Source organism: Artemia sp. Qi Xiang Cuo, unplaced genomic scaffold, assembly GCF_049724085.1.
Source record: "Artemia sp. Qi Xiang Cuo unplaced genomic scaffold, ASM4972408v1 HiC_scaffold_29, whole genome shotgun sequence".
In the NCBI taxonomy this organism is placed as follows: Eukaryota; Metazoa; Arthropoda; class Branchiopoda; order Anostraca; family Artemiidae; genus Artemia; species Artemia sp. Qi Xiang Cuo.
In genome coordinates, this window is record NW_028297438.1 from 1 (window position 1) to 22,450 (window position 22,450).

Below are 22,450 nucleotides of genomic sequence, written 5' to 3' on the forward strand. Positions count from 1 at the left end.
CAATAGATCGAGACGCCTGATCAAAACTGTTTTACAATGCCTTCTGGTATATAAACAAAGGCAAGAACAGTATTTAAATTGTTGTTTTTGGGGTTTAGGGGGGGGGGGACGATCCCGAGGTGAGTTTAGGTTACGTGTTTAATATATTGTCTGCTATGACCCCCCACCCCCGGATGGGCAACTATATGGCCCCAATTTGTTTATAAAATATTACATATTCATCCTTTTTTATTTTATTTCATTAGCATTAACCAAACTAGCACTATATAAAAGAGCCCGGTTAATAGAACAGTACCATTTAAACTGTTGTTTTTTGGGACTTAGGGGGAGAAAAAGGTACCTAGGTTAGGTTACGTATTTAATATATGTGCGGCTTTACCCCCCCCCCCCTAATGTTAAAATATATAGCCCAAAATTGTTTATAAACCAGTATACATTCATCCTATTTTATTTCATTTTATTAGTATTAACCAAAGTTGACTTTTTAGATAAGTCCAAATAATGGGAAAGCACCAAAATTCTTTATTGCTTTTTAGGGATTTTGAAAAATTTGCAGTGAAAACAGCACAGGAGGGGCAAGCTTTATGTTGCAAGTTAATGAACCTTTGGCAATTCAAAATCCTAAAATCTCTAGAGGAGGGACTTCTCAGAATAAAAAATGATTGAATTTCAAAGTTATCCCTGACTATCCCCTCCCTCCCTCCTCCGGTCCACACAAATTCAGCATGTCCTACCCTTCACCAAACCTACTTTGATACTTGCACTCTGCAATAAAAACTTTAATAGACTGAATGCATTATAATTGCCGATTTTGTATTTATTTTCTGAATACAGGCCAATGTGTAAAGCGAAAACAAACAGGTAGTCCTATTCTTCAAATAATAACAAATAATCTGCTTAATGGCATCCTTTTTTGTTGATAACATTAAGTCCATGTATTACTTGTTGTTTTCTAATTTGTAATAAAGAAAACCGGTTATCTATTATTGTGTAGATTCGATTAGATATTGACAGTTAAAATGGACGGCATTCATCGACAGTTCAAAATGAGAAATAGGCTTCAATTCTTGACAGTTGGAGAGGGGTAAAATATATTTTTTTCAAAATATAGGGGCGGGGGAATTGTTTCTAAGGTTTTTCACGAAAATACTAAAAAAAGGCATTTGTCAATTAAATCATCCAGGAAAATATTTTCAAAATTGAGAGGGGTGGGGGGGGGCCAAAAAGAGACGACGGATAATATACCAACAGTCCCCTTCTTAACAGATTTAACTTAAAGGAGAGCTTCATGGAGAAAAGTGTTTCAGTCAAAAAAATCTTATCTTTTTATTCTCATATCTCATTTTTGTCCCCCACGTGTGATTTTAGAAAACTATCAAAATGGACCCAACATGTGATAGATACTAGACAAAACAGCTACCATTTTTTCCCCTTTTTTTCATTATTTATTTACTGTATTAGATTATTGTAAGCTTTACTTTCGTTGTCTAATAGTTGGGGGAGTCCATCCAATGGTGCTTACAACTAGTATACCATTCTGCAGAGCAATATATTCAAGTCGAATAGAGATTTCATATAAACAGTCTTTATTTATCTCAAAGCCATAGCTTGAACTACATACTTATAACGTACAATTCATAAGTTCGACTCTCCCCATCCAAAGGCTAAACGCACCAATATATACGTATCTTTCTATGGGTTTATGAATATTTTCTAGGAATCTAATCACTTTTCACATTACTATGGTTAAACACATATTCAAGGAAATCCCTTGGATTCCCTGACAAGCGGAAGTTGTAACAAAAATATTGACAGCTAGGTTAATCTATTAACACAATTTAAATCAGGAAGAGACTTTACATTATTGTCGGTTTTTAAATGGCTTACCCAAATTCAAGATGTTACATTACTTTGAAGATTCGGGGTGACCGCAAAAAATCAACGTCAGAATTTTTTAGTCTTAACCCCAAAAATGATTCCCATTTCCAGATATTGAGATGGCCGAAATTTGGGCTGGATCAAACGACGTGCGTCGCTCAAAGTTTGAAAAAAATCTAAATTTTGGGCCGAAAAGCCTACACATCGAGCCATAGCACCAGAGCGGTAAATAATAAAAGCCCGCTTAATGTGTCAAACAAAAGCTAATTTTGTTAAGGAAAATTTATATTCTCTACAAAATTGTTGTTACTTTAAGTCAAACAGAGTTGCAACAGCCTTTAGCCCCAACACCATGACCTGACACCACCAGTAGCCAGTTTGGTAGTACACTAAGAATTTTATGGATTTCTATATACTCCCTCTCTCAAATAACATTTTTTCATAGTATAAAGTATGTAAATCGGAAAGCTGAGTGTTGTAACGCGACAACACAACGAGTCTGAGTTAATAAAATCTATGAATGTTCATTATCTATTTGAGTAGAGAAACGATTTATTTTTGATAATTTTCTAATTGTCTGTTTTTATTCCGATACTCCCATAATTCTCTGCAACCCGTTCCCGACATAAATTCCTCTATGAACCTCTTTATGCAACTGAAGACCAGTGTTTCCACGCTAGAAAATAAAAAACCCTGTTTTTTTCGGTAAAAAATCTACAGTCCAAAATTTTCTTGGCAAGCACAGGCTGCTTAGATTTTATTTCCTGCTAACATATATTCGTTTTTTAATATTGCAATATGGCTTCTTAAACCAGAACCGGTAATCAGACAGTTCGACGAGCTTAGCTGACTGACATTTTCGACATTACAACGGCAGGAAAAGTCAAAACCACAGTTTATAGAATTAGCAATATGATCATTCTCTATCTCACCCATTATAGAAACCCGGACCGAGGTGCAAGTGCTCCGAAGAATGTAAAACATAAGCGGCATTAGATCTTTTCACGGGTAGACAAGTCAGATTTCTCTTGAACGCGAAACTTGGCTTCAATGTTGGAACACTAATTTTGAAGAAACTAATTTTAAATTAATTTATTCCAATACATACATGAAAATCGGTAATTAGTAGTGCAATGTTATTATTAGATGTTTTCAGGAATTAAAAATAGGTTTCGAAGTCTTGAGTTTGTTTTCAAAGGCATCTTGAGAAAGTTTCTGCCAAAATACCTGTTCCAGGGTAATTGGACCGCTGATGGCACATCAAATGAGAGGAGCTGTTTGTACGTGCCAATATATATATATATATATATATATATATATATATATATATATATATATATATATATATATATATATATATATATATATATATATATATATATATATATATATATATATATATATAGAAAGTATTTAGATAGAATGTATTTAGGGGGGGGGGAGGGGACGAAGACCGGAGGGATTGATGACCCTCTGATCACTGTCGAGTCCTAAAAAGGGGACAAGAATTTTTGATGTCTAATCTAGAGAGCCTCCTCCGACTTTGATGCAACCAAACCATCAAAAGAAACTTTACAAGTCAATGATTAGAAGCTAGCATAAGTTACAGCACTGTCCAACAGGGCTGGGGGAGAAGGAGGGGGTTCAAACCCAGAGCCGTAGTTATTTGACATTTGGACCATTTTAAACAAAAAACTAACTCAAAATTTTGATCAGAAGTGTTAGAGAAAAAAGGGCGTGTGGGGGATGGCTGGTTGCCTTCTGATTACTCTTGAGTTTTACTTTCAATTTCTAGTCACATTAGCCTCCTCCGATAAGTATATGACCACCCCTACTATCACACCAGATATGCTCCCTGGTTATAAGCTATAACCCATGCTCCTAGGCTTTTCGGGATTATGTTAACTCCGGATGCATTGGTTTATGATGTCTGGGCAATTTTGAAAAAAATGATTATCTTAAAACTTTTATAGAATACATTTGAGAAAAAAAGATGTGGGGGAGCTAGCTGTCCTCTAATCACTTTTGATTCTTTAAAAGAGAAATCGAAACTCCAGTTTCCAATCGAATGAGAATACTCAAAAGTTTATGCGGCACCCTTTTCCATAAGAACCTTATGTGTCCCCGAGGCATAATTTACAACCCGTGCCCCCGGGCTCTGAATGTTTATCAAGCCAAAGGCATTTTATATAATCTTTGGACGATTTTAAACGAAATGGCTATCTCAAATTTTTGGTCAAATGACTTTGAGGAAAACAGGGCTCAGGGACCTGTTGTTTTCTGATCACTTTTGACTCTTAAAATGCAGAACAGGGGTTCAAATTGTTTTTTCTACATTTCTCACAAGGACATTAGCTTAAGAGACTTGAAAATAGTAATAGAATCTGAGTTTTTACTCCGTTTGAGATACAAGAACTCAAAGTTTAATATTCAGGAAATTATAAAGATAATTATTATCTGCCAAGATAGAATTGGCGTTATATATCAAGCGTCCAGACTTTTCAAGACCAAATTGGATAAAATGTAAAATGACCTATCGAATGCAAATTGTAAATTTTTTGAAAGCGAATATAGGATTCTGCTGCAAAATGACAGATCAGCACCAAAAAAGATAATAAATTACAATTTTACGTAATTAATTTATAATTACAGGATAATAATCACACATTTTTTTAAGGATTTGCCAAGAGTCTTGGGTTGATTTAAAGACAAACAATAGATCCTAGGCTAAAACAAACCCCACCTTAAAATATCTTAAAAAGAATAAGAAATTGTCATTTGATTTACTCAAAAATTAGCCTAACCGACACAGAAAAGAGCAGAAGTCCAAATTAAACAATGTCCTTCAGCAATTACTTTTTTTTTTCAACACTACTAACGATCTCCTTACAAATACCTGCCATCTAACATTATAATGGAATTATACAATTGACCAGTCAACACAATGAAAATTGTATTTAAGCTCACCTACGGTAGAGATTTCTCCGACTTTAGATGGCCTTCTTAAGCAATGCTGCCACGTTATGTTTAGGCATTTTTAGATTATTCATGTATTAATTTCGTAAGGAGACCATCACAAAAGAGGAAACATTGTTAAATCCTAAGAAAGGTTGACAATATTCTGGCGACTATCCCATTGGAATGTTCACTGGAAAAAATAAAAGCCTAAAAGAATGAAAATCCGTTATTATTAGTCTTCCCTCCACTGGTCTAATATTAGCATATAAACCCAAAACCTATCCTAGTGCTGGTGGGTCCCGGGGAATAACAGACTCCCACTCTCGACTCAAATATAAGAAAATAAAGCAAAATAAAAGTAAAAAACATAATCAAAGTGGGCAGCCCCCCCCCTCAAGTACAACTACCTCCACCCAATCCGGTCATGGTGCCTATGTCAGCTACTTCAGTTGCCCCTGCCATCTTCAAATGGCTCTGCATGACATTTTTAAGGCCTATCTAGTCGTGTTTGGATATCAAGAATTGTGTGGATGGTGGAAAATGTGTTTAGTTCATCAAAAGCTTGACAGAAACTAAAACTAAAGTTGCCCCAACAGTTAAGATAACTTGAAAGAAGTAATGAATATAAATTAATGTTTAATATATAATGATTTTAATTCCTGTAAATTTCTGCAGTTCAAGATTCTAGATTTTATTTAACAGATTTTGGTTATATAATTAAGAATAAAGAAATAACAAATGTTCGGTTAAAATAAAGTGTAAATAAATTTCATGCCAAAGAGAATCTGTGTGGTGGGGGGGGAGGGCTTAGGTGCCAAACACCTGTTGGTAATAATTTCTTTTAGTTTTAATTTCTATCTGAGTATAAATTTTAAATTCCCGACGTTATAAAATTTATTTAATGAACTGTATCAGTATGTTTTGTATTGACTTTATATGTTATTATTTGTTTTAGACTTGGTTTGTTTTGTATTTCGTTTAGTCTTTCATATGGTAATTTTTTTTTTTTTTTGGAGAGTATAATTTTTTATATTTAATCGGCTTCGGTTTTAATTTTGTATCCCTTTGTTTTTTTCTGAAAGACCTCTTTGCAGGTAGTTTTGTTTTTAAATTCATTCTTGTTTATGTCTATTATTGATCAATTTAATGATTCTTTTTTTTAGATTTTTTTTATAGATGTATCTAAAACACCAAATGTATAAAAGCTTGATTTTTTCATAAAAGTATTTTCTTAAGCATAGTTCTAAAAGCTCTATAAGCCTTGGGGCAGTACTCAAAAATCAAAATGAATTAATTTAAGTACATCTCCAATGTATCCAATAGTTTAACTAGTTGTATTAATGTATCTTTTCAAACCTTTGAGTCATATAAAAAAAAAACCTTCAAAAGTGTATATTTATGGTATTTTTAGATATATTAAAATTACCAGATTTAAGCTCTTGCATCAAAAGCTATAAGCCTGAGAATATTTGCTTTCAGGGCCGCATCCAGTATTTTTAATACGTTTCACTTTTTGTTCGGGGGGGGGGGCAGGCTGGATTGGGGTTTTTTATACCTTTCATGGAGGGAGAGGAGGTTTAAAACAACTAAAAAAAATCAGAAAAATGTTTTTTGGCAAAATATTAAGGGGGGGGAGGGGGTCAAACCTATTAAGTCCCTGGCTGCAGCCTTAGTTACCTGATTTTTTAAAACCCCGAAAGAGTAAGTAATCTTATTGGAAATTTCAGAATTGAATTTAGCCTTCTAAAGATTCCTATTTTATATGTATCCTATAAATATTTGTGATATAGTATTTTTAGAAGGAACATAACGGATGAGTTTTATTTGCAAATGTCTCCCAAGTGGGGTGGGCTTAGGATTTTAGTTCTGAAAGTTTTTTTTTAGAAAATTTGGTATTTTCCCAGTATATGGGCCTATAAAAGGAAACTAATCACGAAAAATCCATTTTTGACGGTTTAATTCCAGACATCGCTATACAGTAAAGCAATGCTTATCGTGGTTTCAATGTGTTTACGATATTTAAACGGTACTGTTCTATTAACCGGGCTCTTTTGGATACGACAATGCACACCAGTCACTTGCAATAGATCGAGACGCCTATGCCTTCCCAAGGCGAAAATTATGTCTAGGCGAAAATTATATATATATATATATATATATATATATATATATATATATATATATATATATATATATATATATATATATATATATATATATATATATATATATATATATATATATATATATATATATATATATATATATATATATATATATATATATATATATATATATATATATATATATATATATATATATATATATATATATATATATATATATATATATATATATATATATATATATATATATATATATATATATATATATATATATATTTTACTATATATACTTTACTATATATACATATATACATTATTTAATTTCTTGTTCTTACTTTGACTTACTTGCATGTAAGAACATCTGGTAGAAATTTCTCGTCTAAGAGACAATTTCTAATAATAAAATACTATCATGACAAATAGAATAGACTGCTAAGACGATGTAGTTCTTACTTTGTAATATGCAACATGTTTATATTAAATAGTTTATCATGTTTCCTTCCATTGTCATCAATATTTATAAATCAGTGTTAAATGTCTTAAATTCCTATGCAATCAGACAGGGTGAATGCTTTTGATGAATCAGAGCAACAAATTTTGTATTAGGAAAGAACGGTTATTAGGAAATGAAATCGTGCTGTTTTTTATCATTAAAGTGTTCCCTTCAGATGAGCCGCACTCCTAAACTTTTTCCGATATTTTTTTCCCATTTAGTAAAATTCAGTTTCAACTTCGTTTCTACCGTGGCCGCACTATATTTTCAAACCGTTAAATAATGTCCAAAATGAGCCAAAAGGCAGGCACATAAATCAGAAGATAGGTACGAATTGGTGGGCATATGCCCTCCAATACTTTGATAACAACTTTTTTGCACTTTCATCTTAAAATTCGAAAATAATCAGATCCAATCCTCACCAAAAATTAAAAGAATTCTACAATTATCCTAACAATTTGGTAATTTTATAGCCTTTATATTATTTTGTTAGGTAAAAACACAACATTAAACGTCTTTCTATGATCTTCCAAAATATATCCTACAAGTCGCTTGCTTCTCAAGTTCCATTTTGAGCTATTAGAGGGCGCTTAAATAAAGCATACTATTCCTTAATATTTTCTTGAAGTAACTGGGTATCCAAATTAGCAAAAACTAAATTTTAAAGTATATAAAACTTTAACTTTACCCAAGCTAATACGTTCTGGTCTAACCCAGGCCCATCGGTGCCAACGAAGGGATGACATTTCTCCCTCCTAAATTAAAAAAATTCTTTTTTAGGCCTGGGAAAGATATTGCATTTAGAAAAAGCATAAAACAAGGAATCTAACGGTAATATTTGTATTATATTCGCATGCTCCCTTTTTATGTCGTCAATCATTATACTTTTGTTTCCCCCCCCCAAAAAAAAACAAAAAAAACGAGGGTCTGCATGCAAAATGTGTTTGGTACAATTATTCTTCTTATTGGATAGATAGATAAAGAAGAGTATATTAAATCTAAACTGTTCGGCCACAAACATAGTAAATTAAGATAAATGAAAGGAACAAATAACACAAACTTTCATCAGCGATCATCATAAAACACTTAAATGAAACACTACATTAACCTAATAGTAGTACTTAATACTTGGAAAATCGGTCATTGAAAAAAAAAAAAACACTTAACCATTGGAAAAAACACATAAATGAAACATTAAATTTAATTTATGCTTTTTTTTTTTTTTTTTTTTTTTTTTTTTGTTTTTTTTTTATTTAAAAAAAATTCCGAATACCTCGCTATTCTCCTGTAATTTTTTAGTGGCAACACCTAGAAGGAGTTGTTTTGTAACGTCAAACTGTCCAAATATTTTACCCCCCCCCCCCCGTTTGAGCAAATATATTGCCCAAATTATATATTTCCCATCTATTCTGTCACTTGTCTCTCCTGTCTCATGCTAAGATGAAAGAAACTAACGAAGAAACCGGTTTGGTCTCGAGTTTTACACAGCGTAAACTTGAGTGAGTGGCGCAAAATGCACAAGTACAAAAATTCCTTCCCCCTGCGGAAAAAAATAAAAATAAAAATAAAACTCAAATAAAATTCTCAAATTTGGAAAGCCTTATTTTCCACGGGGGGGGGGGATTTTCCGGGGTATTTTCCGTGGGGGGGGGTATTTTCCGTGGGGGGTATTTTCTGGGAGGGTATTTTCCGGGGGGATTTTCCGCAGGGGGTATTTCCCGGGGGGTTATTTTCCAGAGGGGGAGGGGTAATCGCTGAAGGGGTAAACACCAGCCACCGTTTCCTATATATCATAGGCAGTGCAATAGCTCTGCCTTAGTAAAGAACGACGTGGGCACAATGTTCTATTTATTTTTTTTTTCCTCCGTACCCGGGCACTTCGAATCGAAGGAGTCATTATAGAAACTGCGAAAAGGGCTCACTCGATTAGAAATTGGAGTGGCTAGTGCCCTTATTAATAGTTCTAAGTGATTGGAGGATACATAGCCCCCCCCCCCCTCACACCCATCTTCCCCCAAACACATCAATCAAAATTTTGAGATAGCCTTTTTGTTCAGCGTAGTTGATTTAAGGATAGAAAATATGTTTTTGAGGAGAACACTCCCCCACAACCCTCGGGGCAAGGGTTATAAGTTATGCCCTGGAGGCATATTAGATTTTTAAAGAAAGTGTTGTCGTAGAAACTCCAAAAAAAGGCTCGTTCGATTGAAAATTCAAAGGGCTAGTTCCCTTTTTAATAGTCAAAAGTGATTGGAGGGCAAATAGATCCCCTCCCCCCACGCCGCTCATTCCCCCACACACATCCAATCCAAATTTTGAGACATCCATTTTGTTAAGCTTACCTGATTTCCACATAGAAAATATGTTTTTTACAAGGACACTCCCCAACAACCCTCGGGGCAAGGGTTTTAAGTTATGCCCTGGGGGAATATAAGGTTTGTCTAGAAGGTGTTATCATAGAAAATTCAATAAAGGCTCATTTGATTGGAAATTCAAAGGGCTAGTGCCCTTTTGAATAGTTGAAAGTAATTGGAGGGCAGCTAGCGCCCCCCCCCCCCATGCCCATCATTCCCCCAAACACATCCAATCAAAATTTTTGAGATAACCATTTTGTTCAGCGTAGTTGATTTCCAGATATAAAATATGTTTTTGAGGAGGACACTCCCCCAAAACCCTCGGGGAGAGGGTTTTAAGTTATGCCCTGAGGGCATATAAGAACGATGTTGGCACAATGTATCATTTATTATTTTTGTCCTTTAGATCAGGGCACTTCGTATCGAAGAAGTTGTCGTAGAAACTTCGAAAAGGGCTCATTCAGATGCAAATTGGAGTGGCTTGTGCCCTTTTTAATAGTCGAAAGTGATTGCATGGAAACTAACACCCCTTCCACGCCAACCATTTCCCGAAACACATCCAATCAAAATTTTGAGATAGCCATTTTGTTCAGCGTAATTGATTTCCAAATAGAAATTATGTTTTTGAGGAGGAAACTCCCCCCCAGCCTTCATGGCCAGGGTTGTAAATTATACCCTGGGGGCATATAAGGTTTTTATAGCGTGAGATAGCCATTTTGTTAAGCGTAGTTGATTTTCACATAGAAATTATAGAAATAATTTGTTTGAAGAGGACGTTCCCTCACAGCCTTCAGGGCAAGGGTTGTAAGTTATGCCCTGGGGGCATATAAGGTTTTTATAGAAGTCGTTTTCGTAGAAACTTCAAAAAAGGCTCATTGGACTGGAAATTTAAAGGGCTATTGTCCTTTTTAATAGTTGAAAGTGATTGAAGGGCAACTAATCCCCCCCATGCCCATCATTCCCCCAAACACATCCAATCAAAATTTTGAGATAGCCATTTTGTTCTGTGTTGTGGTTTTCCAGATAGAAATTATGTGTTTGAGGAGGACACTCCCCCACAGCCCTCTAGGAGAGGGTTGTAAGTTATGCCCTGGGGGCATATAAGGTTCTTATAAACGCGTCGTCGTAGAAACTTCAAGAAGGGCTCATCCGATTGGAAATTGAAATGGCTAGTGCCCTTTATAATAGTCGAAAGTGATTGGCAGGCAACTGACACCCCTTCCACGTCCACCAATTCCCCAAACATATCCAATCAAAATTTTTAGATGGCCATTTTGTTCCACGCAGTTTAAAGTTCAGGAAATTATACCTTTGAGCAGAACACTTCCGCCGAAGTCTTCAGGGCAAGGGTTTTAAGTTATGCCCTGGGGGTATATAAGGTTTTTATTGAAATCTTTGTCGTAGAAACTTGAAAAAGGGCTTATTCGATTGGAAATTCAAAGGGCTAGTGCCCTTTTTTATTAGTCGAAAGTGATTTGATTGCAACTTACCCTCTCACGCCCACTTTTTCCCAAAAAATATCCAATCAAAATTTTTAGATAGCCTTTTTATTCAACGTAGTTGAAAGTTTTGGAAATTGGGTCTTTAAAGATGACAATTTATCCCCCCACAACCCTCAGAGGAAGGGTTGTAAGTTAGGTCCTGGGAGAGTGTAATGTTTTTATAGAAAGTAATGTTGTAAAAACATCAAAAAGGGCTCATTAAATTGACAGTTGAAAGGGCTAATGCCCTTTTAATAGTCGAAAGTGATTGAAGGGCAACTAACCCCCTCTCACACCCACCATTTCCCCAAACACATCCAATCAAAATTTTTAAATATCCATTTTGTTCAACGTAGTCGAAAGTTCCTGAAATTAACCCCCCTCTCACGCCCACCATTTTCCCAAACACATTCAATCAAAGCGTAGAGATAGCCATTTTGTTCAACGTAGATGAAAGTTCTGGAAATTATGTATTTAAGGATGACAAACCCCCCCCGAGTCCCCAGGGCAAAGGTTGTAAGTTATGCCCTGGGGGCAGATAAGGTTTTTAATGATGGAGTTGTTGTAAAAACTTCAAAAGAGAATCATTACATTGGAAATTGAGAGGGCTAGTGCCCTTTTAATAGTTGAAAGTGATCGGGGGTAACTAACCCCCCTCTCACGTCCACCATTCCCCCAAACTCATCCAATCAAAATTTTCAGATAGCCATTTTGTTCAACGTAGTAGAAAGTTCTAGAAATTAGATCTTTGAGGATGACAGCCCCCCAGCCCTCAGGGCGAGGGTTGTGAGTTATCCCCTTGGGGCATATAAGGTTTTTTATTGAAAGCCTTGTCGTAGAAACTTCAAAAGGACTCATTTGATTGGAAATTGAAAGAGCTAGTGCCTTTTTTAGCAGTTGAAAGTGATTAGAGAAAGACTAACACCCCTCTCACGCCCACCATTTTCCCAGACACATCCAATCAAAATTTTGAGTTAGCCATTTCGTTTAACGTAGTTGAAAGTTCTTGAAATTAGGTCTTAGAGGTTGAAAACCATCCTCACAGCCCTTAGGGTAAGGGTTGTAATTTATGCCCTGGGGTATATAAGGTGTTTATAGGAAGTGATGTCGTAGAAACTCAAAAAGGGCTCATTCGATTGGAAATCGAAAGGGTTAGTGCCCTTTTTAGTAGTCGAAAGCGATTGGAAAGCTTGACATTTTTATAGTAAAGATGTGGCCATTATGTATTATTTTGTTGTTGTTGTTGTTGTTTAGACCAGGGCACTTTGTATCGAAGGATTTGTCGTAGGAACTTTGAAAAGGGCTCATTAGATTGAAAATAGAAAGGGCTGATGCCCTTTTTAATAGTCGAAAGTGATTGGAGGAAAACTAATCCCCCTACCACCCCCCCCCAACCCTTTTACTTTATTTTTAAAAAAAAAAATTTGGCCTAAAATTAAAAAAAAATTCAAAGTGTTAATGCTAATTCCCCATAAGGCATCTCAGCAGTATCCCAAAAACGTCTGAGGGTATTATGTTCAAACTTTTGGGTCTGCTTCTGCTCTTAAAATTTAGCCAAATCAAAATAGCGTAAGTGTATCCAAGCTATCAAAGAAAGTAAACAGATTTTTTTGCGAATGGTATCAAATTTTCTATTTCAGGTCAACTAGAGGAGATATGAAACTAAATTAAAAACACTGCTATTTGTGTCCAGATTTTTAAAAGGGTGTATGTTGTTAAAAATTTCTGAAAATTTTTCTCCAGCGTACAAATAGCAGGCCAAACTATAAATTTTTAAAAAAACGAAAAGATTTAAAGTATTATTTTCTTTTTCTCTGAAAAGACTATGTCAATATAAAACGAACAGATTTATATATAAAACGAAGATGCACGTCCCCTCGCTTTTATGGTCTTCCTAAAGTTCATAAGCCCGGTAATCCACTTCGACCCATTGTTTCTTCTTTTAATTCTCCTACAGCAAAAATTGGTGAATTCTTATCAGTGATATATTGCCCACTAATTCAGGCTCAAAAATACTATATTAAAAATTCCGCTGATTTTGTTTCCAAGTTTAAGCAAGTTTTGGTTAAACCAAACACAAGAATTGGCAGTTTTGATACAGATTAAATGTATACCAACTGTGATCCTCAAAAGGCCGAACTGTTTTTGGAGCAAAAACTTAATTCTAACCCATCTATATCAGAAAATTCTACTCTTTCGAATCAGACACTTCTTTCGCTTAGAGCCCTTTGTAACAGAACTTCTTTTTACTTCCATTATAGAGGCATTTTTTATAGACAGAAATATGGGCTCTCCATGGGTGCCCCTCTTTCTCCAATACAGGCTGATATTTTCATGGGAGACCTTGAAGAAAGGGCTATTTTGCAAAGTTCTTTTAAACCTGAATTTTGGGTTCGTTTTAAAGATGACATTTTTTATTTATGGGAGCATGGTGACGAGTCCCTGGGCTCTTTTCTTCACTTGCTCAACTCTTTGGATCCAAAACTGAAATTTACTCAGGAATCAGAGAGAGAGAGGCGTCTTCCATTCTTAGATGTTCTGGTGCACCGAAATGATTCATTTTTCGAGTTTAGTGTCTATAGAAAACCCACACATAATGACCGTTACTTAAGTTATTCCTCAAATCATTCTCCTGCTGTGAAAAGAGGAGTTGTTACTTCTCTAGTTGATAGAGCATTGAAAGTTTGTTCAACACGTTTTTTGGATTTAGAGCTCAACCACCTTAGAGATATTTTATTTGGGAATGGTTATCCAATTAGTTTAATAAATTCTTTAATTGCAAAAAGCATTAAAAGAGTATTAGATAACTACAAAGAAAACAAAACTCAAGTGAAAAATTAAGCTTATCTTGTTCTCCAATATGTTAAAGGAATTTCAGACAACATTTAATAAAATCTAAGAAAAAATTAAATTAAAACTTATCATAGACCAAGAAAAAATATCAGGTCCCAAATTTATCAAGGTAAAGACACTTTTCCGATAGGTAAATACTCCGGTGTCTACAGAATACCTTGTTCGTGTGGTCTTTGGTATGTCGGAAGAACTAATCAGCGACTAACTGATAGATTAACTCAGCACTCTATTTCAATTAATAATACACTTAAAAAGCGGAAAAAAACAGAAAAGTTTGACTCTGCCCTTGCAGAGCACATTTTTGAAAAACCAGACCATACTATTTTGTTTAATCAAGCTAGTTTTATTTCGCATGACAAAGGTATTGTCCAGCATTACAGAGAAACTGTTGAAATTTATAAATACCAACATTTAGGTCTAGCTTTAAACAGATATTCCGGTGATTTAAGAATAAGCGAGTCATATTTCGGTTTTCTCAAAACAGAAGCCGATACTTTAGTAATCCCTGAAATAAAACTTGAACCACTTTCCCAGTCATCTAATCAAACACGTGAACAACCCCTTAGGTCTCAAAGGGTGTCTGCAAGAAATGCATTAATTAAAATCCGAAATCAAATTACATAGTTCTCAAACTTATTTAATTGCTGGTTCCTTTTTTTTTTCGAGTGAATGAATTGGTTTCCTTCTCTTTGTTCAGTTGTTCGCTAGTATCCGTCGATGGCAGTTCATGTTTTTTTTGATTTCGTGCAAATCGCGGATATTGGCGAATAATTCGCTTTTATTCGCTTTTATCTTAGATAAGATATTAACACAGGAAAAAGGTTTTTAATAATTTCAAATATGTCATCGCAGCGATGTCAAAAAACATTATTTGGGTGAAACCGTTTTTGGACATTTCAAGCAATTACTTCAACGAAACAGTTAGGGACATTTTAAAAGATGTTTTTGAAAAGAATTTGAGGCTGAGACTCTAGGTCTGTTATAATACACAAGTTCTATTTGAACAGTGTTGTGAAGTCCGATACCCCGACTCGAAAGGGCTTCGATCCTCCTACCCCGAAGGAAGCTCCCGGTTCCCAAAGGTCCTCCCCGGGGTATATATATATATATATATATATATATATATATATATATATATATATATATATATATATATATATATATATATATATATATATATATATATATATATATATATATATATATATATATATATATATATATAGAAGAAGACAAAATAACTTTTCTTCTTCTTCTATAGAAGAAGAAGAAGAAGAAAAAATAACAGTTCAACACGCCACATATATACAGGCGATAAGGAAGAGGGCTAAATAGTCCTGACTGGAAAGCCCATAATTTCTAACAGACGAAGAATTAACCTTGATGCCAGCTATTTATAATTTTCTTTCAAACTGATTTTTTTTTTTTTTTTTTTTTTTTTTTTTTTTTTTTTTACAGCATCCGAGGGATTAAATATAATTGTACTGAACATATTAAAAATTCAGCTAGAATTTTCAAAATAAGATAAAATCTGTATTCAAAATAAAAGATAATGAAAACGAAATGAATAAATTAACAAATCAAATATATTAGTAAATTAAACATATCAAATATTCCAATGAAATATAGACAAATATTTTGAGTGACGGATTAAAATTTTTAGCTCGTTTCATGTTACATGCACTTGGTGTTACATCACCTGTGCCAAAACATGCAATCACAGAGGATATTTCCACATTCTCTGTGTCAATATTTCCGTTCGCTATTTGTGTTTGCCATATTTCTCTCTCACAAAATTCGAGCACAAAATTGCACTTTTTTCTCTCTGTTTACCCCCTATCCTTAGAAACGCACCCACTTCTAGACATTAGGCCAGTGGGTATGTGTAACTTTTTGTTAAGGTCTTAATATTTTTGTTAAGGTTGAATTAAAAATCACACAAGTCATCCATTATAAGAATTGATAACGAAAAAAAAATCACCCAAGTCAACGGAAAAAAAATCACACAAGTCATCCATGATAAGAATTGATAACGAAAATAACGAAAAAATAAGACAACGAAAAAAAATAGAAACTATCAGAGCCCTGTCTTGACATATATTACCCGTTGAAAATGATAAGCCACTGCTGGTTTCTCAATCAAATTCAACAATGTTATTGCTACTTTATAAGTTGTGTACTAATCTTGCCTTATAAACCAAACAATAATTGTATATGCAGCAAATATTCTATCGAAAGCGGCACTTTAATACTCACTGAAATTTAACATATTAGAATCAGAATCAGTTCAATGAAAACAGCTGTCATAGAGACATTTTAAAAAAAACGCGCCAAGAGGCGCTGCATTTTACATGAGAAACACTTCACTACATTTTATTAAAAGCACTTGTAAAGAAAGGAACAAAGGAGTTACTGAGTATGTTTGTAAGGCACGAGACGGGCATAAGCTTGCTCTTGCTTCTGGTATTTGCGCGGACAGGCATTTCAGGTGGTGTTACTGTTTGGCGTTCAGGACTAGACAATAAAAACTGGCCAAAACGAATCATCACCTGAAAACGGCCATCACGAAGGCTTGATATTTCAAGTGACTTCAGAGCGGGGTTGGAATCTACGTATTTGTCGCAAAGAATAATCTTTACAGCTCGTTTCTGAACCCCTTCCAAATTATCACTTAAATAATCTATGTGATGAACTTGTGGGCCCCAGACAGGACACGCATATTCAAGGATGAGTCGAATAAAAGTGAGTTACGCCGTTTTCTGTAGATATATTGGAAAACCTAGGCGGCGCATCGCGACCAGTTTCCACATAGCATAATGCCTCTTCTTTACCAGCTCTTGTACGTGAATAGAGGACGAACAGTCCACACTAAAGGTGACGCCCAGGATAGTCGCACACGAAGCAGAAGGGAACAAAGTCACGGGTCAGGTAAAATCGCGCTTAAGTGGGCTAAACCTCAAAACCTTTGATTTATTCTCGTTAATTTGAAGATTATTAGCAGTACACTGTGATTTAAACTATTCGAAAAAATTTGGGTCAAACTGAGCCACAGCTTGCGAATCCTTTACGTGGTATTTAAGAAGCGAAGACAAATCATCGACGAATTTAAAGCGATCGTCGAAGCCAGAAGGGCGTAGTGGATAACAGCCAGGAAAAGATGAGCTGCTAATTTGGTACCTTGTGGGGCACCGCATGTAATTTCCACCCATTCCGATTCAATATCACCGGGAAAAGGGGCGTAGAATTTTTGATACCTGTGACGAAAGAAATCAACTACGAATAGGAGGATGTGATTACGGGCACCCATCGACTTGAGATTATGGGCAGCAAGAGGGTGAAACTTTAGCAAAGTTCAGTGTGATCGAAATTGGTCTTAACTGATCATATGTATTAGGTCCTGTAAATTTGGGTATTACGCGAACATGGGCTCGCTTCCAAGCATCGGGAAAGGTTTGTTCACTGAAGCACTGATTGATGATCGATGCCAATGGCTTGGCTAAAAACAAGGCATATTCGCCGAATAGGTTTGACCAGCAACTCACCAGGGTAGGAAGAACAGTTCGGTTTCAGTTTTTCAGTTCTTTATAAACAGCAAATTCGGTAAACTGTTTTAGTTTGTCAGTTTCACAATCGACTAAGAGATTAACCAGTTCGGCCTCCGTAATTGAGGGGTAGGTGGTACAAATGCCAGCAAAGAACACGTTCACGTCTTAAGTATTTTTAGCTCACTGTTAACTGACTTGCCAGTCATCTGTTTCACTGTGGAATGCAACTTGCAACTGCTACTTTGTAGAAGGGGTACTACCTTTTCCCGAACATAATTTCTTCGCTTGAATCGATTGACGGCCACGGTTCAATTTCTAAGTTTCGCCACCGCAGCTACTTGTCCAGATCTGTGCAGCTTGCACCTCATCTTGATCATTTGTTTGAGATCGCTTGTGATCCATGGCTTTTCGGACCCACGTACCACTACAACTTTAGTGGGAAAAAACCTATTAAGCACTTCCTATGTAGAAAAAATGGTCTAGATAGGTCACAACTTTGCAAAAATTTGTTAGGGACTTGCTTTTGAAGATTTTTTTATATATAAATGGGGCCACAAATACTTGAAATAGTTATAATAGTTTTTGCTGAAGATGAGATTACATCCTAATTACAAATTAAATTGTACTTTTATGCAATTAGAATTAAAATTACATTACCATTTAATCTGTATGTCGATAGCATGGAACAATTTGCTGCAATGAATATGCTAATAGGTTTGCCGAATGAAATAAAATGAAATTAAAGTTGTTTTGCGAAAGCGATCAAAAAACTGTAATTTTTTTCCCGAGCGAAACTCAGCCCATTAATACTACTTCATTATATCGGACATGCATTATCAACGTCAAAGACGTAAAGCGTCGGAAAATAGTTTCTACTTATCGCAAAATGTACGTTTCACGTGAAAATACATTTGTATGATCAAAAGATAGGCTATCGTAGACTTACCATCGGCACTTTTCTTCTCCGTCATAGGAATCACAAATTGCTTATCAAAATCGGCGTCTCCCATATGTTCTATGACCCAATTGGCAGCTGGTTGTATACCTTTATTCTGAGTAAAATAGATGCCACGTTTACATCCTTCGACAGGGAAGCCCATTTCCATAAGGTTTTGCATGATTGTTTTATCGTAGAAAAATTCTAGAATACAAATTAAAACACATTCTTTTGACAGAATTATTCAAAGAAATTAATAGCAAAAATTACATTACTAAATGGGTTATTCTCTGATCATACTTAGCACTTACAAGGACAATCTATATAGTAAACAAATATAAGGTAATATGTGCTGTGAAAATAAAAAAAATTAATAGCAAAAACTACATTAAAAAATGCATTATTTATTTATTTATTTATTGAAAAACCCGTCAAATCAACACACAAGACGGAGCACTTAAAAAGAAAAAGAAAAAAAAAGACACAAACTATAACAAACTGAATCAACAAAGAAAACGAATCAGTGAATCACTGAATGAGCAGATGGGACCATTAGTAGACTGCTTCTTTTGAATTCTACGACGCCCCCGTACAAACAGGTTTTTTCTGGTAATTCTATTCTACTGGTCGTTGCACCTTTGCCAATCGATTTACACACTACCAGTCCTACGATGTTGAATAAGGAAAACTTTTACTGAAGTAGATTTCTAGTTCATTATATACCAGTTTTTTTTTTTAGGTTAAATCCGTGGTCATTCATCTGTAAGTTGATTAGTAGGTTTTAATTTTTAGAACTTGGCTAATTCTGAAACTTCGAGTTTGGGATGAATAGTTTGCTGTGACGTTAACTTTAGTCCCATGTTATTTGCTTGCCTGTATTTTGTGTTAAATAAGTAGTTTTTGTATCTGTTTAGCATTTGCAAAAAAGGGGTAATTAGTGATTGGAAAATTTTTTAATGCTTTTACAATCGGAAGTGTTTGATTAACCTTTGCAAAAAAAAAGAGGTAATGGGATTTGCGAATTGGACGAGATGTCGTGATTATGTACTGTATAATACACAAGTGATGTTTTGGAGAGTATTGTCAATTTAACGAGAAATGACTGAAAAGTGTTTTGAGGGAGATGGGTCGCATGGGGGGTTGAGTTGCACGAGAGTTCAGTTAAAGGGGGGGGGGGTACAGTTACACGGGGGGGTTTAGTTAAATTTTCGTCTGAAAAATAGGAGTTCACACTTAAAAAGTTCTATTAAGAGCTATTTTTATGGAAATGATTCATTTTTGAACCAAAACTATGCTTTTCTGACTGAAGATATACATGCGAATTGGAGAAGATGGGATGATAGTGTACTGTATAATGCACAAGTGATGTTTTGGAGAGTATTGACAATTTAAAATAGTTTAGAAATAAAAAAAAATTAACAAGAAATGGCTGAAAAGTGTCTTGAGGGAGATGGATTGCATGGGGGGTTGAGTTGCACGAGAGTTCAGTTAAAGGGGGGGGGTACAGTTACACGGGGGGGGTTTAGTTAAATTTTCGTCTGAAAAATAGGAGTTCACACTTAAAAAAGTTCTATTAAGAGCTATTTTTATGGAAATGATTCATTTTTGAACCAAAACTATGCTTTTCTGACTGAAGATATACATTATAATCAGAGAAATTGTTTAAAAATATGCTAAGAGATGATTCCTGTGAAGCTATTGTAGTTTTCTATAAAAAATGAATGATTTTCAAAATCAAAGAAAATGGCCCCATCTTTAACAAATATAGCCTTAGCTAGTTAAAACTGCGCATAAATTCTTGATTTTCATTCTAATTTAACTTGTAGGAATAGGACTTCATTCAAACAAGTAAATCAGCTTTATTTAAAGTATATTAGTGCACAAAAAAAAAAGACTATTATTTTTCCTTGTTCTTCCCTCCAGGTGCTAACGCCTCCATCTCACTTTCACTTAGTTTTTCTCTTAGTATACGATAGTAACGATTACGCCATCGCCATACTTCATAATAGCCATCATGTGTTATGCAATGATCATCATCCAATCTAGGCTCCCGATCTAAAAAAAAAAAAAAACAATTCAAATTGAATAAACAGAATGATTTAAAACTGTATTAAAAGTTCAGAAACACATCTATACTATTTGCTAACAATAGCAGAAACACATTTACCTTCAACATTTTGAAGATTGGAACTTGAAACCTCTGCCATGAGGTTATCTGATGTATCTAATACAGGGCTTTTCAATAAGATCACTTGCTTTTTGAGGGTGTTTCCATTTTTTCAAAAATAAGGAAAATTTTCTCATATTTTCAGTTTTGGGTGGATAACAATAAACTGAAAGAATTTGCGCCTTACTGAAAAATACAAATGAATATGCATTGTCAATTTAATATAGCCTACATATACTGTTATCTAGTAATCAAAATGTAACTATCATTTGATAGGTGTCTCATGTTCCCCAAATTTTTTAAGATAGTACATTTTTATAAATATAAAAAAAGTTTAGTAAAATTCTACGGTACTATTCTATTAGCTGTAAGCCATACAAGACGTAAAGTTCGGTTAATGCTAATGAAATAAAACAAAATAGGATAAAAATGTAATAGTTTATAAACAAAATTCATTTACTAAAAAAAAAAAAAATATCAGAATCCTATATGATTCCCTTGTCAGTTATAGTAAAATATGCAAAATGCCAACTATTTAAAAAGATAAAAACTGGTAAAACTAAAAAAAAAATAAATAATATATGCATTAACAAATGTTTAAAAAACAACATAAAGAGGGGACATAAGTTGGGCACAAAACCCCATATGCATTCCAAAGACACGAAAAAAATTTGAACTTCAATGAAAAAATCAAATCAAACGCTTTCTGGAGCTCATCAAGTTTGGCGAAGTAAATTCTTCTATTCGTGTTCCACTTCATGCTTCAAATTGTAAGAAGGAACTGAATATACATCATACTGTTTTTAAGGGGTTTTATAAAACAACATAAAGAGGGGACATAAGTTGGGCACAAAACCCATATGCCTTCCCAAGACACGAAAAAAATTTGCACTTCACTGAAAAAATCAAATCAAACGCTTTCTGGAGCTCATCAAGTTTGGCGAATTAAATTCTTTCTATTTGTGTTCCACTTCATGCTTCAAATTGTAAGAAGGAACTGAATATACATCATACTGTTTTTAAGGGGTTTTATACGTATCTTGGATTAAGTCTCTTCTTAACATTATTCTGCAATAACGCTACATCTTGGGGATTAAAAGAGTCAAATTTCACCTTAAAACGCAAACATATCTGATCAAGTAATTTAAGTCTTAGGATCAATTTCGTAGGAAACACTCGCACGGTTTAGTACCTTGGGTTATCGAAAAAGATTGAAAACTCGGTACTTGTATATTATATGGCAAACACTCAAGAAGTGAAGTTAAAGCAGATAATGGGAAAGTGGAAGAGTTGTAGCCTAAAACAGCCATCCTAAAATAAGGTGGGGGGGGATTTGCAATTTGGAGGAGATGGGATGATAGTGTACTGTATAATACACAAGTGATATTTTGGAGCGTATTGTCAATTTAACGAGAATGTTTCACTATAAATAAGGCTATCGTGTTTTATCGAACTTTCTAGGGCAGGGGTAACTATTTAGTTTAAATAATTCTAGGAAGATTTGAGTTTTATGGATGGTATGGAAAAATGGTACTTGTTAAATATTTGGGTAAATATACGACTAAGAAATCAATGATTTGGGATGCGTGGGTTGCTATTTTGTCACTTCTCTGTGCTGAATTTCTTAGCCTTTCACAGTTGAGTATGATATTTTCTTG

At 34.6% G+C, this 22,450-nt stretch overlaps 1 protein-coding gene across 1 annotated transcript; it reads right to left on the reverse strand.

Annotated features, from left to right (window-relative positions):
* Positions 1-8,143: 8,143 nt before the first annotated feature.
* On the reverse strand, positions 8,144-18,824 carry LOC148938929 (UBX domain-containing protein 1-like). Its single transcript, XM_089107435.1, has 2 exons — positions 18,635-18,824; positions 8,144-8,210 (listed from the first exon to the last, which is right to left on the reverse strand). The coding sequence occupies exons 1-2, from the start codon at positions 18,804-18,806 to the stop codon at positions 8,164-8,166; spliced, it is 219 nt and encodes a 72-aa protein (XP_088963561.1). The 5' UTR covers positions 18,807-18,824; the 3' UTR covers positions 8,144-8,163.
* Between the last annotated feature and the right edge of the window lie 3,626 nt (positions 18,825-22,450).